Source organism: Poecilia mexicana, unplaced genomic scaffold, assembly GCF_051168715.1.
Source record: "Poecilia mexicana isolate PSO_F unplaced genomic scaffold, ASM5116871v1 scaffold_15, whole genome shotgun sequence".
In the NCBI taxonomy this organism is placed as follows: Eukaryota; Metazoa; Chordata; class Actinopteri; order Cyprinodontiformes; family Poeciliidae; genus Poecilia; species Poecilia mexicana.
Genome location: NW_028263384.1, coordinates 14,638,702 through 14,660,186, shown reverse-complemented (window position 1 = coordinate 14,660,186; position 21,485 = coordinate 14,638,702). Strand labels below are relative to the sequence as shown.

General features: G+C 40.0%; 2 protein-coding genes across 5 annotated transcripts in view; both read left to right on the top strand.

Annotated features, from left to right (window-relative positions):
• LOC106915464 (protocadherin-15) overlaps nucleotides 1-20,273 on the top strand; it is a 159,929-nt gene extending 139,656 nt beyond the window's left edge. For 2 of the 4 annotated variants that reach the window (XM_088012834.1, XM_088012832.1), the window contains 5 exons: nucleotides 8,484-8,505; nucleotides 9,059-9,103; nucleotides 9,249-9,322; nucleotides 15,545-15,659; nucleotides 18,852-20,273. In XM_088012834.1, the coding sequence (XP_087868960.1) occupies nucleotides 8,484-8,505; nucleotides 9,059-9,103; nucleotides 9,249-9,322; nucleotides 15,545-15,659; nucleotides 18,852-19,460 (865 nt within the window). In that variant the 3' untranslated portion in view covers nucleotides 19,461-20,273. Of the gene's footprint in view, nucleotides 1-8,483; nucleotides 8,506-9,058; nucleotides 9,104-9,248; nucleotides 9,323-15,544; nucleotides 15,660-15,837; nucleotides 18,824-18,851 lie in introns of those variants that run through there. The other 2 variants (XM_088012835.1, XM_088012833.1) reach the window with 2 other exon arrangements.
• Nucleotides 303-5,712, top strand: LOC148155313 (protocadherin-15-like). Its single transcript, XM_088013239.1, has 3 exons — nucleotides 303-330; nucleotides 425-478; nucleotides 2,444-5,712. Exons 1-3 carry the CDS (start codon nucleotides 303-305, stop codon nucleotides 4,084-4,086), a joined length of 1,725 nt encoding a protein of 574 aa, XP_087869365.1. The 3' UTR covers nucleotides 4,087-5,712.
• Nucleotides 20,274-21,485: the final 1,212 nt, after the last annotated feature.

The following is a 21,485-nucleotide window of genomic DNA, read 5'->3' as shown; positions in this document are numbered from 1 at the left end:
TGAGATGAATGCTTCTGCTGTTGTCTTGGCTTTTTTCCTTCCTGCTTTTTGCAACTGCAGTTTCAGATTCTCAGCATTAGTGCATTCTTCTAAATAACGTTGCTGGTAATTCTAGATGTTAACCTGAGAAATATCGCTGCTGCCCATGACATAATAGTATATGCCTCTTTGCATCACTGAACCCCTGTGCCGTTTGTCTTCTTATCCAAGTTCTGTAACTTGACACATCCAGCACCGTATGCCACAGAACATCTGGCGATACAACAAAATAGCTTATGTATGTATTTCTAATATGACTGTGTATGCATTTTTGCAAAACCCTCTCTCAAGGTAAGAGTATCTGAGTTCATAAAGTACTATAAACCTTCCTTTGATTAATACACACAGAATTTCAACTGCTTACTTAACTTCCATGTGTGTCCAGAGTACTATGCCATCAGCAAAATTGAATTTCCCACAATAAAACACGGCCATGAGGGTACAATGCAGTCTTGATATTTGCAATTTGAGTTCACGTGTGCGCTGAATGTAGCTGTTTGCATGTGCAGTAGAATGAAATATTTCTGGCAGTAATGCTACTGTTTGTCTTTAAAAACATGAAGTTTACTTGCAGTCAACAAGGAAAGGCTTTTGAGAGGTTGCCAAAAGCCAATATCTCAAATATGTTTCAGAAACAAAAGAAAAAACAAAGTCTATATGTCCTTTATGTCCAAGTCAAACAAACCTCACTACTAATTAGGCTCTATGCAGAGATGTGCTATATTCCCACACCTTTTTTTGAGTACCATCGATTCATCATCAACACCTCTCACATTTGTGTATTAGTCTTCTTACCATCTGTCTGTTTTTGTATTCCCATCATTTCTTGTCTCTCTGGATTCAGACTGCAGTAAGTAATCCTCCCATGTGAGCTTTATGAATATTGTGAGTAATTACCACTTAACAGCTGCTCCCTCGTCTCCACTGTCGCCTATAGCGTTAGCTAAAGATATGCATATTGAAAAATGTATGAATATGTTTTGGTGCAGAGGTTAATACCGGACTTCTTCTGTTAACACTGAATTCTTTCTTCGTCAGTGTTAAATGAGCTTTGTGAAGGAGTGGTAGTTTCAAGGAGTACAACAGTTTTGTGTTTTTGTGTATGTGGAGAGAATCAGAATGCGCTTTATTAGATGTAGCAGTGCACTTTTAAAGATATTCATCCTCTCTCCCATCCAATTAGACCACTCTTTTGTTTTATGTAATTTCCTTATATTCATATTTCTCCATATATCCTTGTGTTGTGACTGATTTTAAAAATGCAAATGTATGGACTTGTGCTTCATTAGCCATTTCTAGCAAAACCCAGTGTGTTTGAGTCTTAATATTGTCTTGTTTTTTTTTAAAGCCATCCAAAGGATGGTGCTCTATTTTGAATATTTTTGAAGATTTTACCTCGTCAGACTAAAACTAAATCACAGGGCAAAAGCATACATGATTTTTCACATTTTGTCACATCACAGCCACAAACTTCATCATACTTTAATGGGATGGCAAAAGTGTGCCATGCATTTGTATTACATGGTCTTTACTCTGAAATCCCTATTAAATTTAAACATGGACTTCAGAACTTCCCTAGTTACTAAATTGAACTCACCTGAGTGTCTTTTAATCCCAGTAAAACCAACTATTTTATAAAGACCTCAGATGTCATGAAGACCAAATTTCAAGGTTTAAGCAAGATTCAAAATAAAAATTGATTAATTCTTCTCACATAGCAATGGTGGCAATGGTAGTAGTAGTTCACCCTGCAATCAGTGTATCAATGGTTTGATTCCTCATCCACCCACTCTTGTTATTTGTGTCCCTGGAGAGGAGACTTCTAGTGTTGGTCAGAAGGGCAAAGTGGACCTACTATGCGCACCTACTATTTTATATTTCCAGTTTTCTAGTCAGTCGTGATGTCTGGAAAATGAGCCATTTCAAAAACTCCCCAATTGTTAAGTCACTAACAAGAGGCATTGCTCTGTTACCTAGCAACCCAAGCAGATCTCCAGCATCTTAGCTAGTTTTTAATGCCTGCTGGAAAAGACGAGTGTTCTGTCGTTTACTTATCATTCTTGTTTGTTGTGTCTACTTCTTCTGCCTCTAGGTTCGACTCAGTTAAAGATAGTTGATCATCTGTCTGTAGCCCTGTGAGTGTAAATATGGAGTTGCGGGGTGGTGGTGGCTAGCAGCAGCTAGGAACAAGAGAAGCATAGCAGGTCCTCTTTACACAGAAAAGCAGCCAACCTTGACTGCCTTGGTTATCATAGGTAGACAAGTTGCCTTGGTAACTTTGAAGAAGGTGCAGACGGCAATAGCCCAATTGGGTTGACTAGCTGTATTTGTGAACTTGGACTTTTATAGCAAGATGATTTTCTTTTAAAATCTGTCACAATACTAATGAGCTTAGTTTGAATAGCACTGCTGCTTTATTCTTCTCAAACCTTCTCTGCATTCTCACCCCTCTACCGCTGTTTTTCACCTCTTTTAAGTTCTTTTTTTCTTTTCACCTTCACCTTCCGCTGGAATAGGGCTAAAAAGTCTGCCACTGAGGAAACCAACCATCAGAGGATTTTTAGCACCCTCACCTGTCGCACCATTGCAGCCCACAGCAACGGAGCACTCCTTGTCAACTTGCCCAAATCAGAGAGCAACGTAACTTATCTCTCTGATGGAAATCCACGCACCACCCACAACCCTGTGTATGATGACAGCAGCCCACTCAGCAGCCCTGTTCTTTTTGCAAGGGAGGAGAATCCAAATGGAAACTGGTTTGCCTTTTCTCCCTCCCATTCAGCCGGGTCAGGGTGTGCCTGGTCAATGCCTGCTCGCATTCACGGAGGGCCGCACGGCTACGAAGTGTCAAGAAGGCAAGGTCTTATGGACCAAAATGAATGGGAGCTGCAACTTCTCCAAGCAGACATTAGAGGCCAGCAGAATCTCAAGAGGGTGGATAGACAGCACCTGAGTGACAGCATGGAGTCCAAGTTGTCAGTTCGTGAGCAGGCCAGGCAGTTTGAGCAGCAAGCTTTCCAAGAACGTAAGCAAAACAGAGACTCGATTGGCTCCCTTTCTTCCATCCTCATCAGAGATATGGACAGCGATGACGTGCTGGAGCTGACCTCAGAAGCTCTGCTCTCCATCATGGATAACCCTCACAGCCCCATGAGTGTCGGCAGAGATGTGCCCCCAAGCATTATCATTACGCAGAAGAATGATTCATGGTCCCCATCAAACAAGAGACCAACGCCGCCCGTTCTGAGAAAGTTCAGCTCGAGCATCTCCAGCTACATGACAGTGCAGCCCTGTCAGATCACTGTCGAAATCATACCGGATCCACCAGAAAATCCACCGCCCCCTCCTCCTCGACATTCGCGACCACCATCCCCGCTCACGTCTCCTCCACCCTCTCCACCCTCTTCTCCTCCACCATCTCTTTACTCCAATCTACCTTCCTTTCCCCGCTTTGATGAACCTCAGAACACCAATCCCGTGTTGCCTCCTTCTTTTAGAAAGCCAGTCGCTCCCCCGCCTCCCCCACCACTTCCTCCTCCCTCACCTACTAGCAACCAGCCACGACCAGTGATCCAGTTTGTCCCGACCTCTCTACCACCTTTATCCTCTCTTCGTCCAGTGTCGGAGCGAAAACACCCTCCTCCTCTAACCTCATCAGAAAACAATACTGGGCGAAAGGAGCTGAAAGGAATCCTGAAAAACATCCAGAATCTGGCTGACATTGAGCGATCTGTTGCCAACCTTTATAGCCAAGTAGACAAAAACTGCAAGGTGCCCAAGTTTAACAAGAAGCCACAAGCGACTGAGGAATCAGACGGTGCTAACAGATGGCAAAGCTCTGATCCAGGTGACGAGCAGAGCTCGCCAAAGCAAATCGTCACCAGCTGTGAAATTCAAAGTGATTCAACAAGTTTGAACTGTGCTGAAAATGAAGCAAGTAAGTCAGACAGTGCAAAGGAGTTTCATCCAACCAGCCAACTGAACACAAACAGCCCCGATCCTGCAGAACTCGGTGAACTCAATTCTTCTCAGTCCACAGTATTCTAGTTTTTTTTATTATTATTATTTTCATATCTTCTTTCACGTCTGCATCTCTATGCCTGTCATTTTTATATTGTTTGTATGGATTATTATGTGCAGTATCTGACTCATGTTTAATATTTTAAACAATTGACGGTTTTTTAGAAAACTTTTTTTTTTTTACTTATTTTTTTGTGTGCTTAACAAATTTTAGCAACTTGCCAAGAACATGTCAACAAACTTGCCGTACTACCTGCGTAATATGCTTGAAAGCTTGCAAGAGACATTCTAAAGGAAAATGAAAATGTTATTTTATTTTTTTTTTTTTAAGTTTTTGATATTAGTGTTAAAAATAAACTGGCATTAACATATTATCTAAGTTGTGGTCTTAGAAAATTGTTTTTTTTTTTTTTTCATTTATCCATCTTAGTATTAATATTTCACAGCCACATTTTGTTATTTTATATTATATGAGCTCTCTTGCCAGGCTAGGTCCTGGCAAGCTGCTCAAAGCTACCACTTCTCATGTATGTTTCTTGACACTGGACTTTTATGTTAGAAATTTAAATAATGCCTCCTATAGAAATTTATAACTGATTTTGTGCTTTACACTATTACTCTACTTCATCCGTTTTCTCTTGTAAATTAGGTCATAGATTCAATAAGGTTCCTCACATATTTTATACTTAACCACATTCAGAAAGATGCGGTGGTGTCCCTGAAGACACTTGGAGTATGTAATTATCTGCAGCTGCTTCAAAAATACATACAGGAATGAATGATTTTAAACTGCAGAGAGGTGGGAATCTGCGAAATAAATAGTGTCTCATGGGCAACAACTCTGGATAATATACACAAACAATGTGGAAATATGTCTACTTGTGTGGATAAAAATTTTCGTTTCACATTCCCTTGGAGATCTCAGCCTCTCAGCTTGAAAAAGTAGTAACTATTATGTTAGCTCAATGGAAAAAAAGGCTAATTGGAGACCTAATCAATTGTTATTCAAGGCCATTGTCTCTGGGACTATCAACAAGTGCTTCCCTCCTTTTTTTCCTCTCCTTTCTTGTGACCCTCTGTGATTTTCTCCTTTGCTTGTCCTCGACTCTCTTTGCAGTTAGCTCTCTAATGCTCTTGAATCCTTGGCTTCTACTCGGTAATCTTTGGAGGGGGGGGGGGTTTCCAGCAGTCCCTACTAGATTTTTAGAATATTTTTATGCAGTTGAGTTGTTCTAAATTTCATCCTTTTTGCACTCGGCCTCTTTGCTTTCTCCGCTTTTTTATTTTCTCCCACTTACTTTTTGTGTTTTTGTTTCATCTGTGATGCCCCCAGGCAAATGGACTTAGCATACCTCACATCCAGACCAATGTAATGTTTGATTCATCACATGTTACCCCTGATGGGCAGATCAAAGCCTGGCTAATTCTGTATTCCGTGTTCACTACATGGGGTAATCTCTTTTTTAAAGAGGCTATCAGCTCACATGCTGTTTCTGTCAACCTGAAAGTGGAGCGAATCACAATGGATAGTATGTTTTGGCATTCTGTCATCATTTTTTAATTCCTTTTGGCCATAATTGATTATTTTCAGCTGATCTAAAAAAGTATAGTTTTTTTTAAATCCATAAAAAAAAAGTTTCAGAATTCTGAATTGCAAAAGATCAATTGAAGTTGTGTTTTGTGTGACAACAAAACCAATATTGGCATGCTATGATAAGGTGTGTTTTGCAGAATAAAACCTTTACAGCTACATCTCCACCAGATTTGTTTGGTGCATCATTAGTTACCATTGCACAACACATTAGCGTGGTAGATTGATGTCATCACCTTAGCACCACCCCATGGAGCAAAGTTAAATTTCTTTGGTAACTCCTCCAGCTTTTTTGCTTTGTATGGTATAAACTTGAAACTGTGTCCACTAACAATTCATAACCACACTTGACGTGTTCCAAAACCCACAGGAAGTCGTCACCAATCCTTCCCAATGGAACAGGTAGTGACCATAGCTCATGTTTGGAAGGTAGGATTTCAGCAACACTTAAGACTTGCTGCTGTATCCCTACTGAAAGGTACTGAAAGCACTTTCAAAGGTTTGCTTTATGTGCCACCTAGTGGATACCTGTGGGAATGGCATGAGTTCGTCGGCGATGAGGTGGTGATGACGGAGTTCCAGTTGTCTCTACACAGCTGTTCAAGTATGCTTGCAAGACTTATGCACGTCAGGTTTCATTCTTAGCAAAACGAAGAAATCTAATGAGCTCAATCTATTTCAGGATAACATTTCTTTGAAAGAACTCGAAGCTGTACTTTTCCAACCAAAGACTGTCTTTGTCCACGTTTTATTCCCTGGATATACAAGAGGCCAATGAATCCTTTCAATTCAGCATGTGACTTGAGCTGTCACCATGAAGTTAATACTAGTAATACTACTGATACATTTTATTTCAATGTGCCTTTCTTGGCACTCAAGGACAACCTTACATCATTTAACACAAAAAACAGTCACAATATTTTGATGCACCTCATCCACAGAGCCCTCACTGATGTGCTTTAGCATCAGGGAGGGCACAAGGAAGCTGCGAATGCAACCATTGATTTTTCACTTTGCCTAGGGTGTAGTAGGCCAGGCAGCTTTCATGTGAATATTTTGACTCTGCCACCTTTTCTCTCTTCCATCCAGCCGGGAGGGAGGAAAGGTGGCAGCCTGCTGGATGTTCAGCAGGCTCAACAACTGTCCACACACTCCCATCCTTTATTTTCCACTACCACCAATAGGCTGATCTCCCTGTTGGCACCCTTCATTTGTTCTTAGCAGACTACATGTATTCTATTTCTATTCAAATTGACAATTTTTAGGAAAATTCAGGAACCACCAGGTATTTTTTAATTTTTTTTTTTGGGGGGGGGGGGCTCACTTTGCCACTGGCGTCATTTTGCAAAACAGTCAAAATGACACCATGCCCATTCCATTGTTGAAGAAGGCATTTGATTTTATCTGAGGGAGCCAGTGGAGCAGCCAGCAATTTTTTTAAGGGCGGCCACAACCGTTCCCCCCCGCCCCCAAGGCTCCCCCTTGTGGGCAACATTGGCATGGTTTGATAGTTTCAGATTCAGTTTTTGAACCAACTTGGTTCAAAAGACTAACACATTCTCCCTATGTTTGTGGTTTTCTAATCTTTGGTGGTCTGTTATTTGAAACTTGTCCGTCTAATAAACTCATATAGCCAGAGGTAAGTCAGCTGTGCCTGGGAGGTGTGGCATATAACCACAGGCAGCTCCACTGCCATCTAATTGAGCACCTTACTTAATTTTGCTAAATTATTTACTTGTATAAAGAAACTAACTTAACAAGACTTAACTTTCTCATTTGTGAACTCTACAGTAGAATATTAATCATTTCAAATTCATTGTCTCAATGTGGTTCTTAGGTCAATATTCTTAACTCTTTGTGCTTCTTTATCATCTTCCACCAAGTCTCTTTTGTGTGCAGACCTCTTCAGGCTGTTCACTGGGTTATTTTTCTTCATGTAGCATGAAGCAGCAACGGGTAGCAGCCAAGCGAACAGGTCATCAATCAGATCCCATTCCCATCATCAGCTGTGCCTGGGAGGTGTGGCATATGGCTGTGCCCTGTCCCTGCCCCATGGTCCCTGCCCATAACAACAGATTACAGCTCTCCTGAGGAATCTCATATCATTGCTTGGCCATATATCCAAGAAGATGAAAGTGATCATTACTTATTTGCCCTGACAAGCTGGAGGTTTGAATGGAGCGACTTGTTTACTCGCTATTTCTCTGTGACTTTTTTATTTAATGCCACTGCAGATGCCCGTTGTTCTCCAAAGCAGCATTGAAATGTTTATTATTTTATGCCTGATAGACTATTGAAGAGCTACTCACTTCAAGTTAACATGAAAAATTAACAGGTGACGCTTGTGATAAAGAAAGAGTCCAAGAGAGGCTTTGTTGTTGCCTTTGGTAGTATCATGATATAAATCTAAAAAATTAATAACTCTGACCACAAACAGTCTTATTGTGTTGTCTCTGTTATGTCTGCCAGCAGCGTCCCCCACCATGACCATTTAAACACTGAGTCTCCCTTTACAATCGTCCTCTGTTTTGATGTTTGCATTCACTGCATCTTTCTTTCTCTCTTTTTTTAATTGAGATAGTGATGTTGGAAAAAAAAACTGCGTTTATCAGCATCACAACTTTTGCAACCTTTTGAAAACAATATCTGCAACTCTCATTAAACAGATGAAAATGCACAGTAAGTAAAGCTGCAACTTCCTTACTGGTCTGCAGAAAATAAGTACACTAGTGATGTAGACTTAGAATTTCATATTTAAAAGCAACTTTAAATCTTGCTGTCACCCAATACTCAGATGTCTTACTTTATTTTTATTTTTTTCTGTGCTGCCCAGGAGGCGTGGCCCTGGCAGAAAGGTAAGCAGTTTTGTTCTAATGGTGTCTGGTGGTGAATAATATCCCAATTTTCATGCATGCAATTCATTTGATGGTGTTGTTACTGTACACAACATGAATAAATTAATTTAAAGTACCAGATTTTAATTGTGCTAGACGATTAGTATTTTTTACGTGTTTTTTTTTTTTTTTTTTTTTTTTACATCTTCTACAGAGATGGGAAAGCATATTTTATTGTGAAAAAGCTAATTAGAAACCAGACAATATATCAAGATTCAAAATGTAGATTGATTTTTATTGTTTAAGGGATTTAATGTATCCAATGTCAAGCTGTTAATTTCTGTCAAATTTCCTGTCACATTGCTTAGTGACAATTTTTTTTTTCATTCCTTTCTGTTTTATTAGTGTTTTAACCTTTATCCACAGCGGTTTATAAAATAAGCCTATGTGTAAACAAAGATTGAAAAGGGCTTTCTGACTTTTCATTACAAACTGGAAATTCATCATGCGTTTGTCTCTTTCCTGGCTATGCCTCACTTTCATTGCCTTACCCTTTCTCTGCACTAACCTTTAGCAGCAGCAACAACAACTGCTGAGGCCATCTCTTCTGAGACCAGAGGTAGAAACTCCCCTGCTTTCCCTAATTCATAGGAACTGTGCATTCCTTCTGTTGTACACTCACTCTTCACTGAGCTCCTCCTGTCTCCCAGCTGTCTAGCTAAAGAATGCTGAGTAATTTCTGTGTCTGCCTCTCTGAAACACAGGAACTCTCCATGGAGTCGGGCATTGACCCAGGCCAAGACTATTACGCACAGGACTATTATAATTATGACCAAGGGTGAGCATTGACCGCATTGTATTAGTTTGTTTAACAATGTTCTCAAAGTCTCTTCATGGTAAGGTCTTTCTTGGAGTCATGGGGATTATTTTCACACGTTTTCCAAAAGTACAGTTCCTTTCGTCCCATTTTTGCATTCCATACCCCCAGAACTTGCGTATCGAACGCTTCTCCAACCAAACAAGATCGTTTAACTGGATGCTGTCTTCACACCACTGAAAGCATCTTTTATTTTATTGTATTCAGGTTGTTTTTGTTGTTTGTGTCTTACATGACCCATAGGACCTAAAGAGAAAAAGCATGTCAATTGGAGGGGAAGCTGCTACAGAGGAATTGTTATTCATTAGGAACTCTCGCTCCTTTCGCAGCTGACTTGCACCACTTTGGGAATTGCGTTGCAGTTTCATCTGAATGGGGAGGAACTTTTGCACATTACTAGCTTAGATCAAAGAGACTGTGACGACACAATTAACACAAAACGAGCCAAATTCAACTCAAAACAAAAGTCTGACACAAAACAGTGCCACTCAAAACAGACGTAGACTTTTGTCTGCCCCTGAGCTGCTCTTTAGAACTACAGACATAGAAGAACACTCCGTTAATCCTTTTCCTTTTGTGTTTTATTTACCGTTGTCATAGCAACTGAACTAACGGGATTAAAAAGAGCGACAGCGGTTCTAGTTAGCTGAGGTATAAACTTACTGTGCAGGAGCTGAATTGTTATCTGTTTATATATACAGATTGCTTAATACACCGTCAGTTATCAACTTTGAAATAAAACGGTTCTGGAAGTTGTTGGAAAGTAATATTGACATGTTGTTCAGATTGTTTTTTCGTTACATGAGTCGAATCTGTTTAGCTATATTGTGTCTTTCTGTGAACATGCTGGTGTACAGGAAAAAAAAAACCTAATATATTGCATATTTTTTATGCAGTAGCATATGGGATAACAAATGGGGGTTATTTCTGAGACTTAAGTGTGTGACATAAGCTGTACCTTTGTATTAAAGGATCTAAAACTGTTTATTACAGGAATAAGTACATTGTGTAGATTGACAAAAAAAATAGTGCGGACACAATGATTATTTTGAAGAAAGATCAGATATGGTGCTGTTTGGAAATGTTAACTATTTAACCAGAACAGATTCCAGGAGGATTAGTGAAGCACAGATTTGTTTCTGCCTCATCACTCCTACATGTTCTAAACTTTTTACAGGAAAATCAGCATCTGTTACACCGACACCAGCCCTGATGTGTGAAACACATGTTACAATCACAATCTTTAATACGTTTTCTGGACATGTTAGCATCAGGGCCGCTGCTATAAACTCATTGCATCTCTGAATAATGCCGTTTATGTTATATCTTATATGCATATCATCTAGTGGTGGCAAAAGCAACAAAAAATGTATTATGCTATGTACTTAAGATGGAATATATGCACATATAATCATGACATGTTTTTGATTAAAGTAATTTATCCTCGGTGCAATTCCAGTACCGAAGAATTAACTTTACACCAGGTGAGTTTCTCACCTGAGAATGTGAAACTACTGGGCTGATTCTGTGCCTTCAAATAATTTTAATGCTCCTGTAGAAGATTCATAACTTAAAAGTTACAGGAACCTACAAGTTAACTTATAAGGTCTGAAAAACAGTCTGTGTACTACACTCAAGAGAGAGATTCCTTTGATGCATCAAAGAGTGATGTCATCGCTGATGATGTCATTGTTGCCATAGGAACTAAACATTCTAATGGTGCATTCACACCAAACACGTTTTGAGTGTCAGGCGAGTCTGCTTTATATTCAAAGTCTATGTGAAGTATTGAATGCGCTGGACGCGTCAAACGCTCCAAACGGTTCAAATGGCACTGCGCTAGACGCTCGAAGAGCGCCGCAACGGCCCTCGACCCAACGGCCCTCTCCACATAGAGTTTGAATGTAAACCAGATGCGCCTGACGGTCAAAATGTGTTTGGAGTGAACGCACCATTATATGTCCAGTGTCATATTAGGTCCATCATATTAGGACCAAAGACTTGTCTTAATATGATGGATTCATTGCTTTGGGTCAGGGGTAATGTTTAGACGTAAGATGTGAATTAAGGTTTAGTTAATGTTAGGAATAGACTAGTAATGGTTTGGGTTAGGGAAAATGTCTGGGTTAGGCAAAATCGCAGCTACTAAAATGAAGGGAAATCAATGCAAAGTTCTAATATGGGTCAAAATAGTTTTGACAAGCCTGTATAGAATTTTGTTTTCTAAACCATTCTATAAATAATGATGATATAATGTTAGGTTGTTTTTCTGTCAATTGCATAGCTGCAGTACACTAGTAGTCTAATGGGTTGAATGTGCTGAGAAACGCATTAGAAACCAATCAAAACCAAAGGGCAAACTTTTGGTTCTGATTGGTTCCTAATGCGTTGAATGATTCAACACATTAGAAACCAATCAGAACCAAAAGTTTGCCTTTTGGTTCTGATTGGTTGTTTCTGGACAGTAGCAGAGCCAAATGAATTTTCACAAATTCTCTGTTTTCGTATTCTATTGTCAACTGTTTAACAAATATTCATGATGATTGATGGATGAATATTTGTTAAACAGTTTGAGGCTTTGCCAAATTTGTGCAAAGCCTCAAATTTTCATAATGCAAAGTGTTAGCAAAACCTGGGCTTGGATAGAGACCTAGGTTAGTGCCACCTGGGTGTGGGTCGGTGTAAAGGCCGAGCCGGGCTTAGCTTGGCCTTCATGCCAACACCAACATGAAGACCCTCCATGCAACCAGTGGAGGTTGATCGCATGGATGTATGTCTTTCCTCGGACCTCCATGTTTGTGTGGAGGTGTGGCTTTGCCTGGACTCCTCTGTTTGCAACCTGAGTGTGGGTCGGCGCAAAGGCTGAGCCAGGCTATGCATGGAGACCCCTCGTTGATTCAAAGTCTGTCTTTCTTCAGACCTCCCTGGTTGATTGGAGGTCCATCTTTCTTCGGACCTCCCTGGTTGATTGGAGGTCCATCTTTCTTCGGACCTCCCTGGTTGATTGAAGGTCAGCCTTTCTTCGGACCTCTCTGGTTGATTGGAGGTCTGTCTTTCTTCAGACCTCCCTGGTTGATTGGAGGTCCATCTTTCCTTGGACCTCCCTGGTTGATTGGAGGTCTGTCTTTCTTCAGACCTCCCTGGTTGATTGGAGGTTTGTCTATCCTTGGTCTCCTCTGTTTGTAGGGACCCTTCTCTTTGCCGGGGGACCTCTGGTCGGGTGGAGACTCTCAGATGGTTGTTTTCCAGAGCAAGTTTCAACTCCACCTTAAGGTCTGCAACCTGACCCTGCAGAGCTTTCACCGTTTCCTCCTGAGCCTTAAATTTGGAAGCTTGCTCAGAGTGACTTTTGAGCTGCTCCTCATATTTGAGTCTCACTCGGTATTCTTCAACCATTACTTCTATCAGACCTTTATTGCGGGAGGCATATTTTGCAGCCTCCCACTTGAAGTACTCCAGCTGCTGAAGAACGTTCTTGTCAGTTGTAACTTTGGAAGAGCAAGAAACCTGTTCACGTTTGACTTGCAGGTGACGTTCATTTTCCAACAGTGTTTGCAGTCTTTGAATCTCCTCCTGCTGGGATTTGACTTCAGCCTGACATGCAATCGTTCTGTCTCTTTCCTCACGGAGTTCAAAATTCTTTCTCTGCAGTTCTGTTTTAAGATCGTCTACCTGCATTGTCAAATCTTTGACGTGTTGGCTAGCCTCTGCCACATCTTCCACTGAGGGGGTGATCTTGAAGCCAGCAGAGGGTGTTGTTTCCTGCTTGACTTTCAATGATCTTGGACTCTCAAAGTCGCCGGAAGGACTTGATTCCCCCTGGATCTTTGATTCATCTTCCGGCTCAATGGGGCTGTCATCTTCAACAGGGAAAATGACAGCATCGTAGTCGACTTGGATGTTGCGGTCTACCATGTCGACCCATGAAAGCTTAGCTGGAAAAGCTTCATGTTCGCAAACAATCTGTTGTTGCTTCATGTTTATATTCTAGTAACTTCTTGCTTCTCTGAACGTCGAACGTGCTCTGAAGGGTGATCTGTCGCGATAGAACTGTGGAACGGATCAGAGAAAACTCTGTCTGTGAGCTACATTCAAGCGAGAGATTCCCTTGTGATATCATAGAGTGAAGACATCACTGCTGATGTCATTGATACCATTGGATCTGAAAATTCTATCCACCTTACTCCTCGGAGGCTTACTGGGGAAACGATTATGGGTCTTACTTCTGGTGACTAGCGGAAGTAGCAGTATTTCATTGTAATTTATAGGGTTTTTGGCTAATCTATATTCATGATGAAGTTACATGTCTTTTGTCGGTTAATACACTGCCTTGTGCAGCAAAGCAGTGTATTAACATTAGCACAAACATTAGCATTTCACTGCTTCCCATTAGCATTAGCCTTTTCCCTAAAAATAGCTTTTATCTATTTTTTCTTACAAAATAGATAAGAAAAATAAGTGTGACTAAGTGTGACTAAGTATACAGTATACTTAGTATACTGAATGGAGGAAGTAAATATAAAACAACATGCTAGTGACAGCATTTAGGCTAATGTTAGAAATTTGGCTCATTTTAACTTGTACACTAATTTTAACATACAGAATGGAGTAAGTCCATGTTACTCAACATGATTGTGACTCTCCAGATGCTATTGAGTACATTGCAGCTTACTTTAGCATTGATGCTAATTTGCAGGATCAGACGGGCACACTTTGGCAGGCCCCATTTAAATTTCTTCAGAAATGTTCTAGTTCTCACTGTCATTACTCTCTATCAAGTCACCTTTAGTAATCCTAATTATTGTGTCTAAATCACACTGGCATCCATTTTCAAGGAATCGTCACTGCATGTATCCAGTGACATGACCTCATGTTTATTGTAAAAACTACAAATGACAGTGAATGAAAGTGGACCCTTTAATGTTTTTATTTTTGCCATGCAGAGCACACTTACCTGCTGGATAAGCTTTTAATCCAGCAATCAGCAGTTTGAGCTTCCCAGGGAACATGAAATGTTCAGAGGGTTGTACAAACACAGATGGCCAGTGGCCCGTCTTGCACCATTCTTTTCCTTAAATTTGAATATTAAATATGTTAAACTTCAACTAAAAATGTGAAATTACAGTCATGCATAGGTTTATCTGCTGAAAATCTACTAGACTAAATGTAATGTGATGCAGAATGTTCCCGAAGTTAAGCACAATATATGCAATATGCTCATATTTTACTTTTTATTCAAAGTATCTATATGTAGATTCCTTAGAGTCAGATTTGCAGCTGTTTTTACCCATTGGGTTCTGCTGATAAAATTCATTAGATGGGGTCTTTAGGACTGTGGATTTAAAGTCAATATAGTTTTTAATAATTTTGAAAATACAAACAGAATTTATTGCAGTGCCACTGAGGAAAGCAGTATTTCAACTTTTAGGGCTTGGGTAGAGGCTGACTGTGGAGCTATGTCATAAAATTTTATGGTTTCTTGGAGTATGGTTTTTGCAGAAAGAATCCAACCAAAAATAATTTATATAAAGAATCTATGCACACATTGATGAAATTCTAATAATATATTTAATCTTCTTTTGCTCTTTTTTATTTACATTGCCCTGCATTACAACATTTAGAAGAACACGAGGATAAGTTAATGAATTTGTTGCAGTGCAATGCAGATTGCGGATGTGTATTTCAAGAAACATACTAGTTAAATTAAATGACCATTTCTCATTCATCCCAGTCACTAATTTAATGATGTGTTTTAATCTTGCTGTTTAATCATGCATTACTAGATTATATAAAATGTTATGTAAGATGGGGCTTCAATTGAAACACTGTGACCTACCCGCAGTTATTTTGTGTTGTGTCAAATTAGCTGAACCACTCAGTGCATTGGCTTTATATCATTCTCCCCCTCTGGTGGCTTATTAATATCCTACACTCACACTGAGTAAGGAGCGCATATATATATATATATATATATATATATATATATATATATATATATATATATATATATATATATATACACACACACACACACACACTTGTCTAGGGCAATCCCATTTTCAAGTTGTGTGCTGATATTTATGCATATTGTTTGTTAAAGGAATGGTTAAATAAGCAAGGATTAAATACAATGCAGAGCATTATTTAATACATATATATGTGTATGTTGTGTGTTTTTCTCAGATATGACTTTCCTCAGTATGGGAGTCGGAGGAGGCTGATATCACCCATGTATGATGAGCATGGTGAGGTGATCATGGAGGATGATGGGTATTACTACAGTCCACATGGCCCAGAGGTATTATTGATCCTTGAATTGTATATTGTATATTTTAAATACTAATGGTATTTGCAAAAACGACCACTAATATGCAGTGAATACCCAAGGTGTCATTTAAATTATATACAGTGTGTGACACAACCATACCCTGGTTATATCATTACAAAGATTCCTAAATAAAATATGATTGTCTTAGGGCCGTGGCAGAGGCCGGGGTGGCATGAGAGGTAGAGGTCCACCGAAGAGAGTTGCCTTTAGGGACTTGCCAGCAGAGGATGAAATAGTCCAACCTCAGGCAGCAGAGGAAGGTGAACCTTCTAAGGCTGCCAAGAGACTGAAGTCTGTCATGAAACTCAGCAAACTCCTGGCAGCCGGCAAGGGAGGAGAGCAACCATCTGATGCCGGCCCTCCTGGCCCATCTCCATGGAAGAAAGCCAAGATGCTCAAGATGTTTGGCGCTGGAAAGAAGGACAAGGATTATGCCAAACTGATGTCAGCCCGCCGTATTGACAGCCAGGAAAGTCTCACGGACAGACCGGCAGTTATTGGGCCAATAGATAGCAAGTCGGATGCTCGCAGCCGGCTTAGCAAAGTTTTAAAGAGAATTACCATTGGCAACAAGTTGCAGGTCAGGAGGAAGTCACAGAGTAGCGTGAGTCACGGCTCAGCCACAGGCAGTGAGAAAGATGAGGAGGCTTCGCAGGCAGCCAGCGAGGATGAAAGGAAGTCTAAAGTGTCTATTAGTGTGACCGAAAGTGAGCCAGAAGGAGGTGCAAGTGGAAGCAGTAAGGAGAGAGACTCTGATGAAGAATCCTCTGAGAAAAGTAGTGTTGACAGAGATTATCTTAAAGTTGACTTGGACAGAGATGACACAAATGAAAGCACTGTGGACTCAGAGGAAGAGCCTGATGAAGAGCCAGGTGATTCTGATGAGGAAAGCAGGTCCAAATCTGAAGAGGGCGAGGAAACAGAGAAGGACTCGGGCAGTGAAAAAGAATCAGAGACTGAGGGAGAGTCAGAGTCAGAAAAGGAATCAGTGTCTGAGAAGTCCTCGGCTACGGAGAAAGAGTCAGAAACAGAGAAAGAGTCGGAGTCTGATGAAGAGTCCAGCTCTGACAAGGAAACAGAATCAGGAACAGGAACAGCAACAGAAAAGGAAACGAGTACAGAAAGGGATTCAGCAACAGAAAAAGACTCAGATGAAGAGTCTGAGGAAGAAGAGGCGTCTGAAAGCACAAGAGAAAGTGGGTCTTCTGCACGCACTTCTATAAGGTCTTCAGCTACTGAGGCAAGCAGAAGGAGCAGCGCTTCTGCTACTGCTAGTGGGACTGACAGTAAAAGTAGTGAAAGTGCAAGTGAGAGTGGCAGTGGTAGTGTCAGAAGTGGTAAATCTTCCTTTAGATCAAGTGCGAGATCCACACAGAGAACCAGCTCATCAAGAGCATCCTCAAGGAAGTCCAGTGAAGAACTCAGTGAAGCCGAGTCAGGGACAGGAACAGCTAGTGACGCAGAATCAGGGTCAGGTAGTGAACGTTCTTCATCTTGGGGGTCCAGCAAGAAAAAAACATCCGGTTCAGAGCTGAGTAAAAGATCTTCATCTGGCAGTCAGCATTCCTTTGGAAGTGAGGGGAGTTCAGCTGGCTCCCAGTCCACTGCTGGAAGTCGACATTCCCGAAAGTCTGTCCTGACCCATGGTTCAGAGGATGCAATCACAGAGGAGAGTGAAGAGGAGGAGGAGGAGGAGGAGGAGGAAGAGGAAGAATCTGGGACTGCTGATGAGAGCAAGGACTCTGCGAGTGAGGCCAGCGATGAAGCATCATCAAGAAGATCTAGTGTAGTTTCTGAAGGCCCAGGACCCTCTGCTCCCTACCGTGGTCAGACCTATAGTCCTGAGATCAGAAGCACCTCTGATGATACATACGGAGGCCTGTCCCCCATCACTGAAGTGGACGAGGACGCCATCTCCTCTGATAAATCTTCAGTCAGTGCATCAAAGGGCTCAGAAGGCACTGAAGAAACATCAGATGGTGATTCAGGATCTGAAGGGAGCTCAACGGCCTTCTAGCGAGATTTATTGTCCCTGTGAAGTAAGAGTGAATAAAATCAATTACCTTTGCATGGGAGTGAAAAAAATATTGCTTGCTTCTACAGACTGTTTCAAATGTCTGCTTTTTTCTCATTTTCCCTGAGTAGGGGAAAAGCTGGTTTCCTGCTGCACATTACGAGTCTGACTCTCCTTTTTCTAACGTTGACTTCTTTTTCTCTCTTTGATGTTCTCTGTGTGCTTTTCATTATTTTTGCTTTTTTTGTGCAGTATTCTAGTGCTATTTTTACATGTTCTTTTTTTATCAGTTTTACCCAAATGTTAATATTTTACTTAACTGAAAAATGGTTTCTCACTGTAAACTGACAGATGTTTTCTTGATATGCGTTTTAACGTTTGCATGTTGCCATATAGTATGAGAACATATGTGTTTTACTCAGGAAAAAAAAAATCTCCTTCAAGAAATATCCAGTCTATCTATTCCACTGGATATAGAAGGGGAGGATGCAAAAACCTCTTCACTACTATGATGCTAAAATTAAAAATTGGTTGTGTTTTTTTTTTGTTTGTTTGTTTTTTAGCTTTTCTCCAGATTCACATGAGCACCCCAGAAACTGAGCTTTTTTTTAAAATCCCCATTATGACTTGTTCTTTTTTTTTTTTTTTTTTTTTTTTTTACCAAAAACTTTGTGTGCGTGCGGAAAGTAGATCCAACCAGCCGTGTGACCTTTTATTGCACATTGCCAATCAGCTGGCTTAAAAATGACCTTTTTTTTTCAATGCTTACAGGGTAGACATATTTAGTAATACAATGATTATTTAAAGGAAATAATTTAACAATTGCAGGGAAATATGTTAATTTTCTGTTTTGAAATCAAATTTTCTGTTTTTTTTTTTTTGTTTTTTTTTCTCTGTTTTTGCATAAAACCAAGATTATCACACCACTCCATATTTACTTATACTTTCACATACTTTTCGAAATTTAAAGCCTCAAAAAAGAGTCTTGGCTTTTTGGTTTGATTGCTGTGAAAACTTGATTTCTATGTGGCATTTTTTTATATATATTCTTTTTGGTTTTGTTTTAACAACAACTTGCTTCATCTTCCAAAAAAAAAAAAAAAAAAAGCAATTTATTGACTTTGACTTTTTAATTTTCTTTTTCACAGCCTGGAAGAAAGAAACGGATCAAACTTGTGGTTGATCGGGAGAACGAGTCCAGCTCTACTGGAGAGGAAAGCACTACAGAGAGTCAACAGAATAGACTGCCCAACAGTCACAGCAACATCAATGGGAATATCTACCTCGCACAGAACGGCACCATCGTCCGAACCAGGAGGCCAGCCCATCTAAACAACCTAAAAATGGGCTCCCCGTGCCGACTAAGTAAGCATTTCAAAAAACTCGACAAATTAGGTGTGACTCACGAGGAACCCCCTCCCACTGCAGACAACGAGGCCGTAGAAAACAACACGGAGGACAGAACGAGCTCGGGTTTACATTCTGACAAGGACGTAAACCTCAACACTCTGTCCTCTTGTGGCTCTTTGGGATCCGCCATTACAAATCTAAAAACCTTTGGGTCCAAAGCCAGTATTACCAAGGCCATAATTGACAGCGGGCAGTGTGTCAGCGGGGAGCAAGAGACATCTGTCGACAACCACAACAGCAGTAGGGAAACACTGGAGTCACAACACAGTGACCGCACAATATCAGATGAAGAGGAACTGTGGATGGGACCCTGGAACAATCTGCACATACCTATGACAAAACTATGACTGGTCATTTACAAACTGAAATCCCTCTTTTGTTCATTTTCTCTTGTTTTTGCACATATTGTTAAGAAAGTCAGCTTGAAATGTGTGCCTCAGCTAGTAAAGCTCCAATCACTGACAGGTGGTTGCACATATAATCATATTTTATTGAGAGAATTATAAGACAGAGATTACTAGTACCAGATTTTTTATTACTGGCAGGGCTATAGTAGATGAAGGCAATGAATGCCTCCAGCAAATTGAGAATTTTATGCGAATCATGCTCGACTCTTAATTTCATCTCTTGAAAACACTGAATGGCCCTTTTTTGTCATTATTCTTGTTTTAATCGTTAAACACGAGAGATTCCTGGTCATTCCAAAGTGTTGCTGAAGACATTTACAGACGAATATTGGTGATCGAAGAACTCGTAATTATGTAGTCTATGATAAAAAAATAAAAAAAATCAACATATTTTGCTATTTGTGTTTTGCAAAAACTCCAGAATGTCACTGATTATTTAATGTCGTGATCACTTGGAAATGTTTTTAAAGATTTCTGAGCAATATAGTAAATTATTTTTGTCTATTTTATATCCAAGAGAGATGAAAAATCTACAATATGATCTTAAAGAATAAATATATAAAACATGACTGCCATCGCTGACTTTCAACAGTGAACCGTGGCATTACGGTCATAGTGTTTTTATATCTGCATTTGTACTTATAGAATGTGGTATTTTCAATCCCTTTACATGATGCAGATTCACTCTGTTCTTGTCATGAGTATGGAACACCAAAATTGGTGTCACATTCAACAATAAATCTCTAATCCGTTTCTTTGTTTAGAGAGTAATAATTGCAAGCATGCGTCAGTTCTCCAATTTTTGCTGCACTTTATGTAAAAATGACCTAAAAAGAAAATGCTTAACTTTAGCAGCTGCATGAGCATTATATGTCTGAAGGTAAAAAATACGTAAGTGCAGTTATAATGTTGTTCCCAACAGAATGAAGATTGTTCATTTGAGTGGCTTTTCACCAGAAAGAAAAGCAATGAAAGGTCACCAAGCATTCACATAAAAAAAAAAAACGTACTATGCATCTGAAACGTGTCTGAAAATTCCAATATTAAGTTCACTTCTTCACCTCAGAAGCTGACTGAAAGGAAATGTTTGCTTTTTTTCATCATGCAATTATCTGAAGAAAAATGTTGAAACAGAAATATTTTGGCATTCAGAGACCAACTGTCTCTACTAGATTTATCAGAACAGCCTATAAGACACGTGCGTAATGACATTCACATAAAGGTTTCCTGCAGTCAATCAAAATCTTAAAAATACCAGTCAAAATTGCAGACTGCTGCAGAATGTTGTTCAATAAAAGGGATCAGGGACTGAATGCCAGAATGAAAAATCTTGGAAAGTCTCCAATATTTCAGCAGGAATAAGTTTTCACACTGGAACAGAATTTGACTCGTACAGACGCCTCACAAGATTGGCCTTTCAGGTAAAGTATTTTTTTGTAAAATCACATTATTCTTTGAATTATTCATAAATAATATTTTCTTTTTTTAAATTCAAGTTAAATATAATTGGACATTTTCTACGTGCATCTACCTGGGACATGTTTTCAAGTTTAAAGTGCAACTGCAAATTGTGCTATTAGGTTGTTAAATTACAACCAAATTTTATACCTCATCAGTTTAAAAAGGTAAATGACCTGTACTTGCATAGCAATTTATTATGTCCAGATGACCCAAAAGCTTTTCACATTACATTCATTCATTCACCCATTCACACACTGATGGGGGGGCCAAGCTGCTGGATTGTAGCCACAGCTGTCCTGGGACAGTCTGACAGAAGCAAGGCTGCCATCCGGCGGTGCCACTGGTACGTCTGACCACCACCAGCAGGCAGGGTGGGTGAAGTGGACACATGCTGTTAAGCGAGAACAACCGAGACGATCAGAGTGGGTTCTCGAATCAGCAACCCACCAATTGCCAGGTGAACAACTACCACCATCGTCACCATTGTTTTAGTTGGTAAAGTAG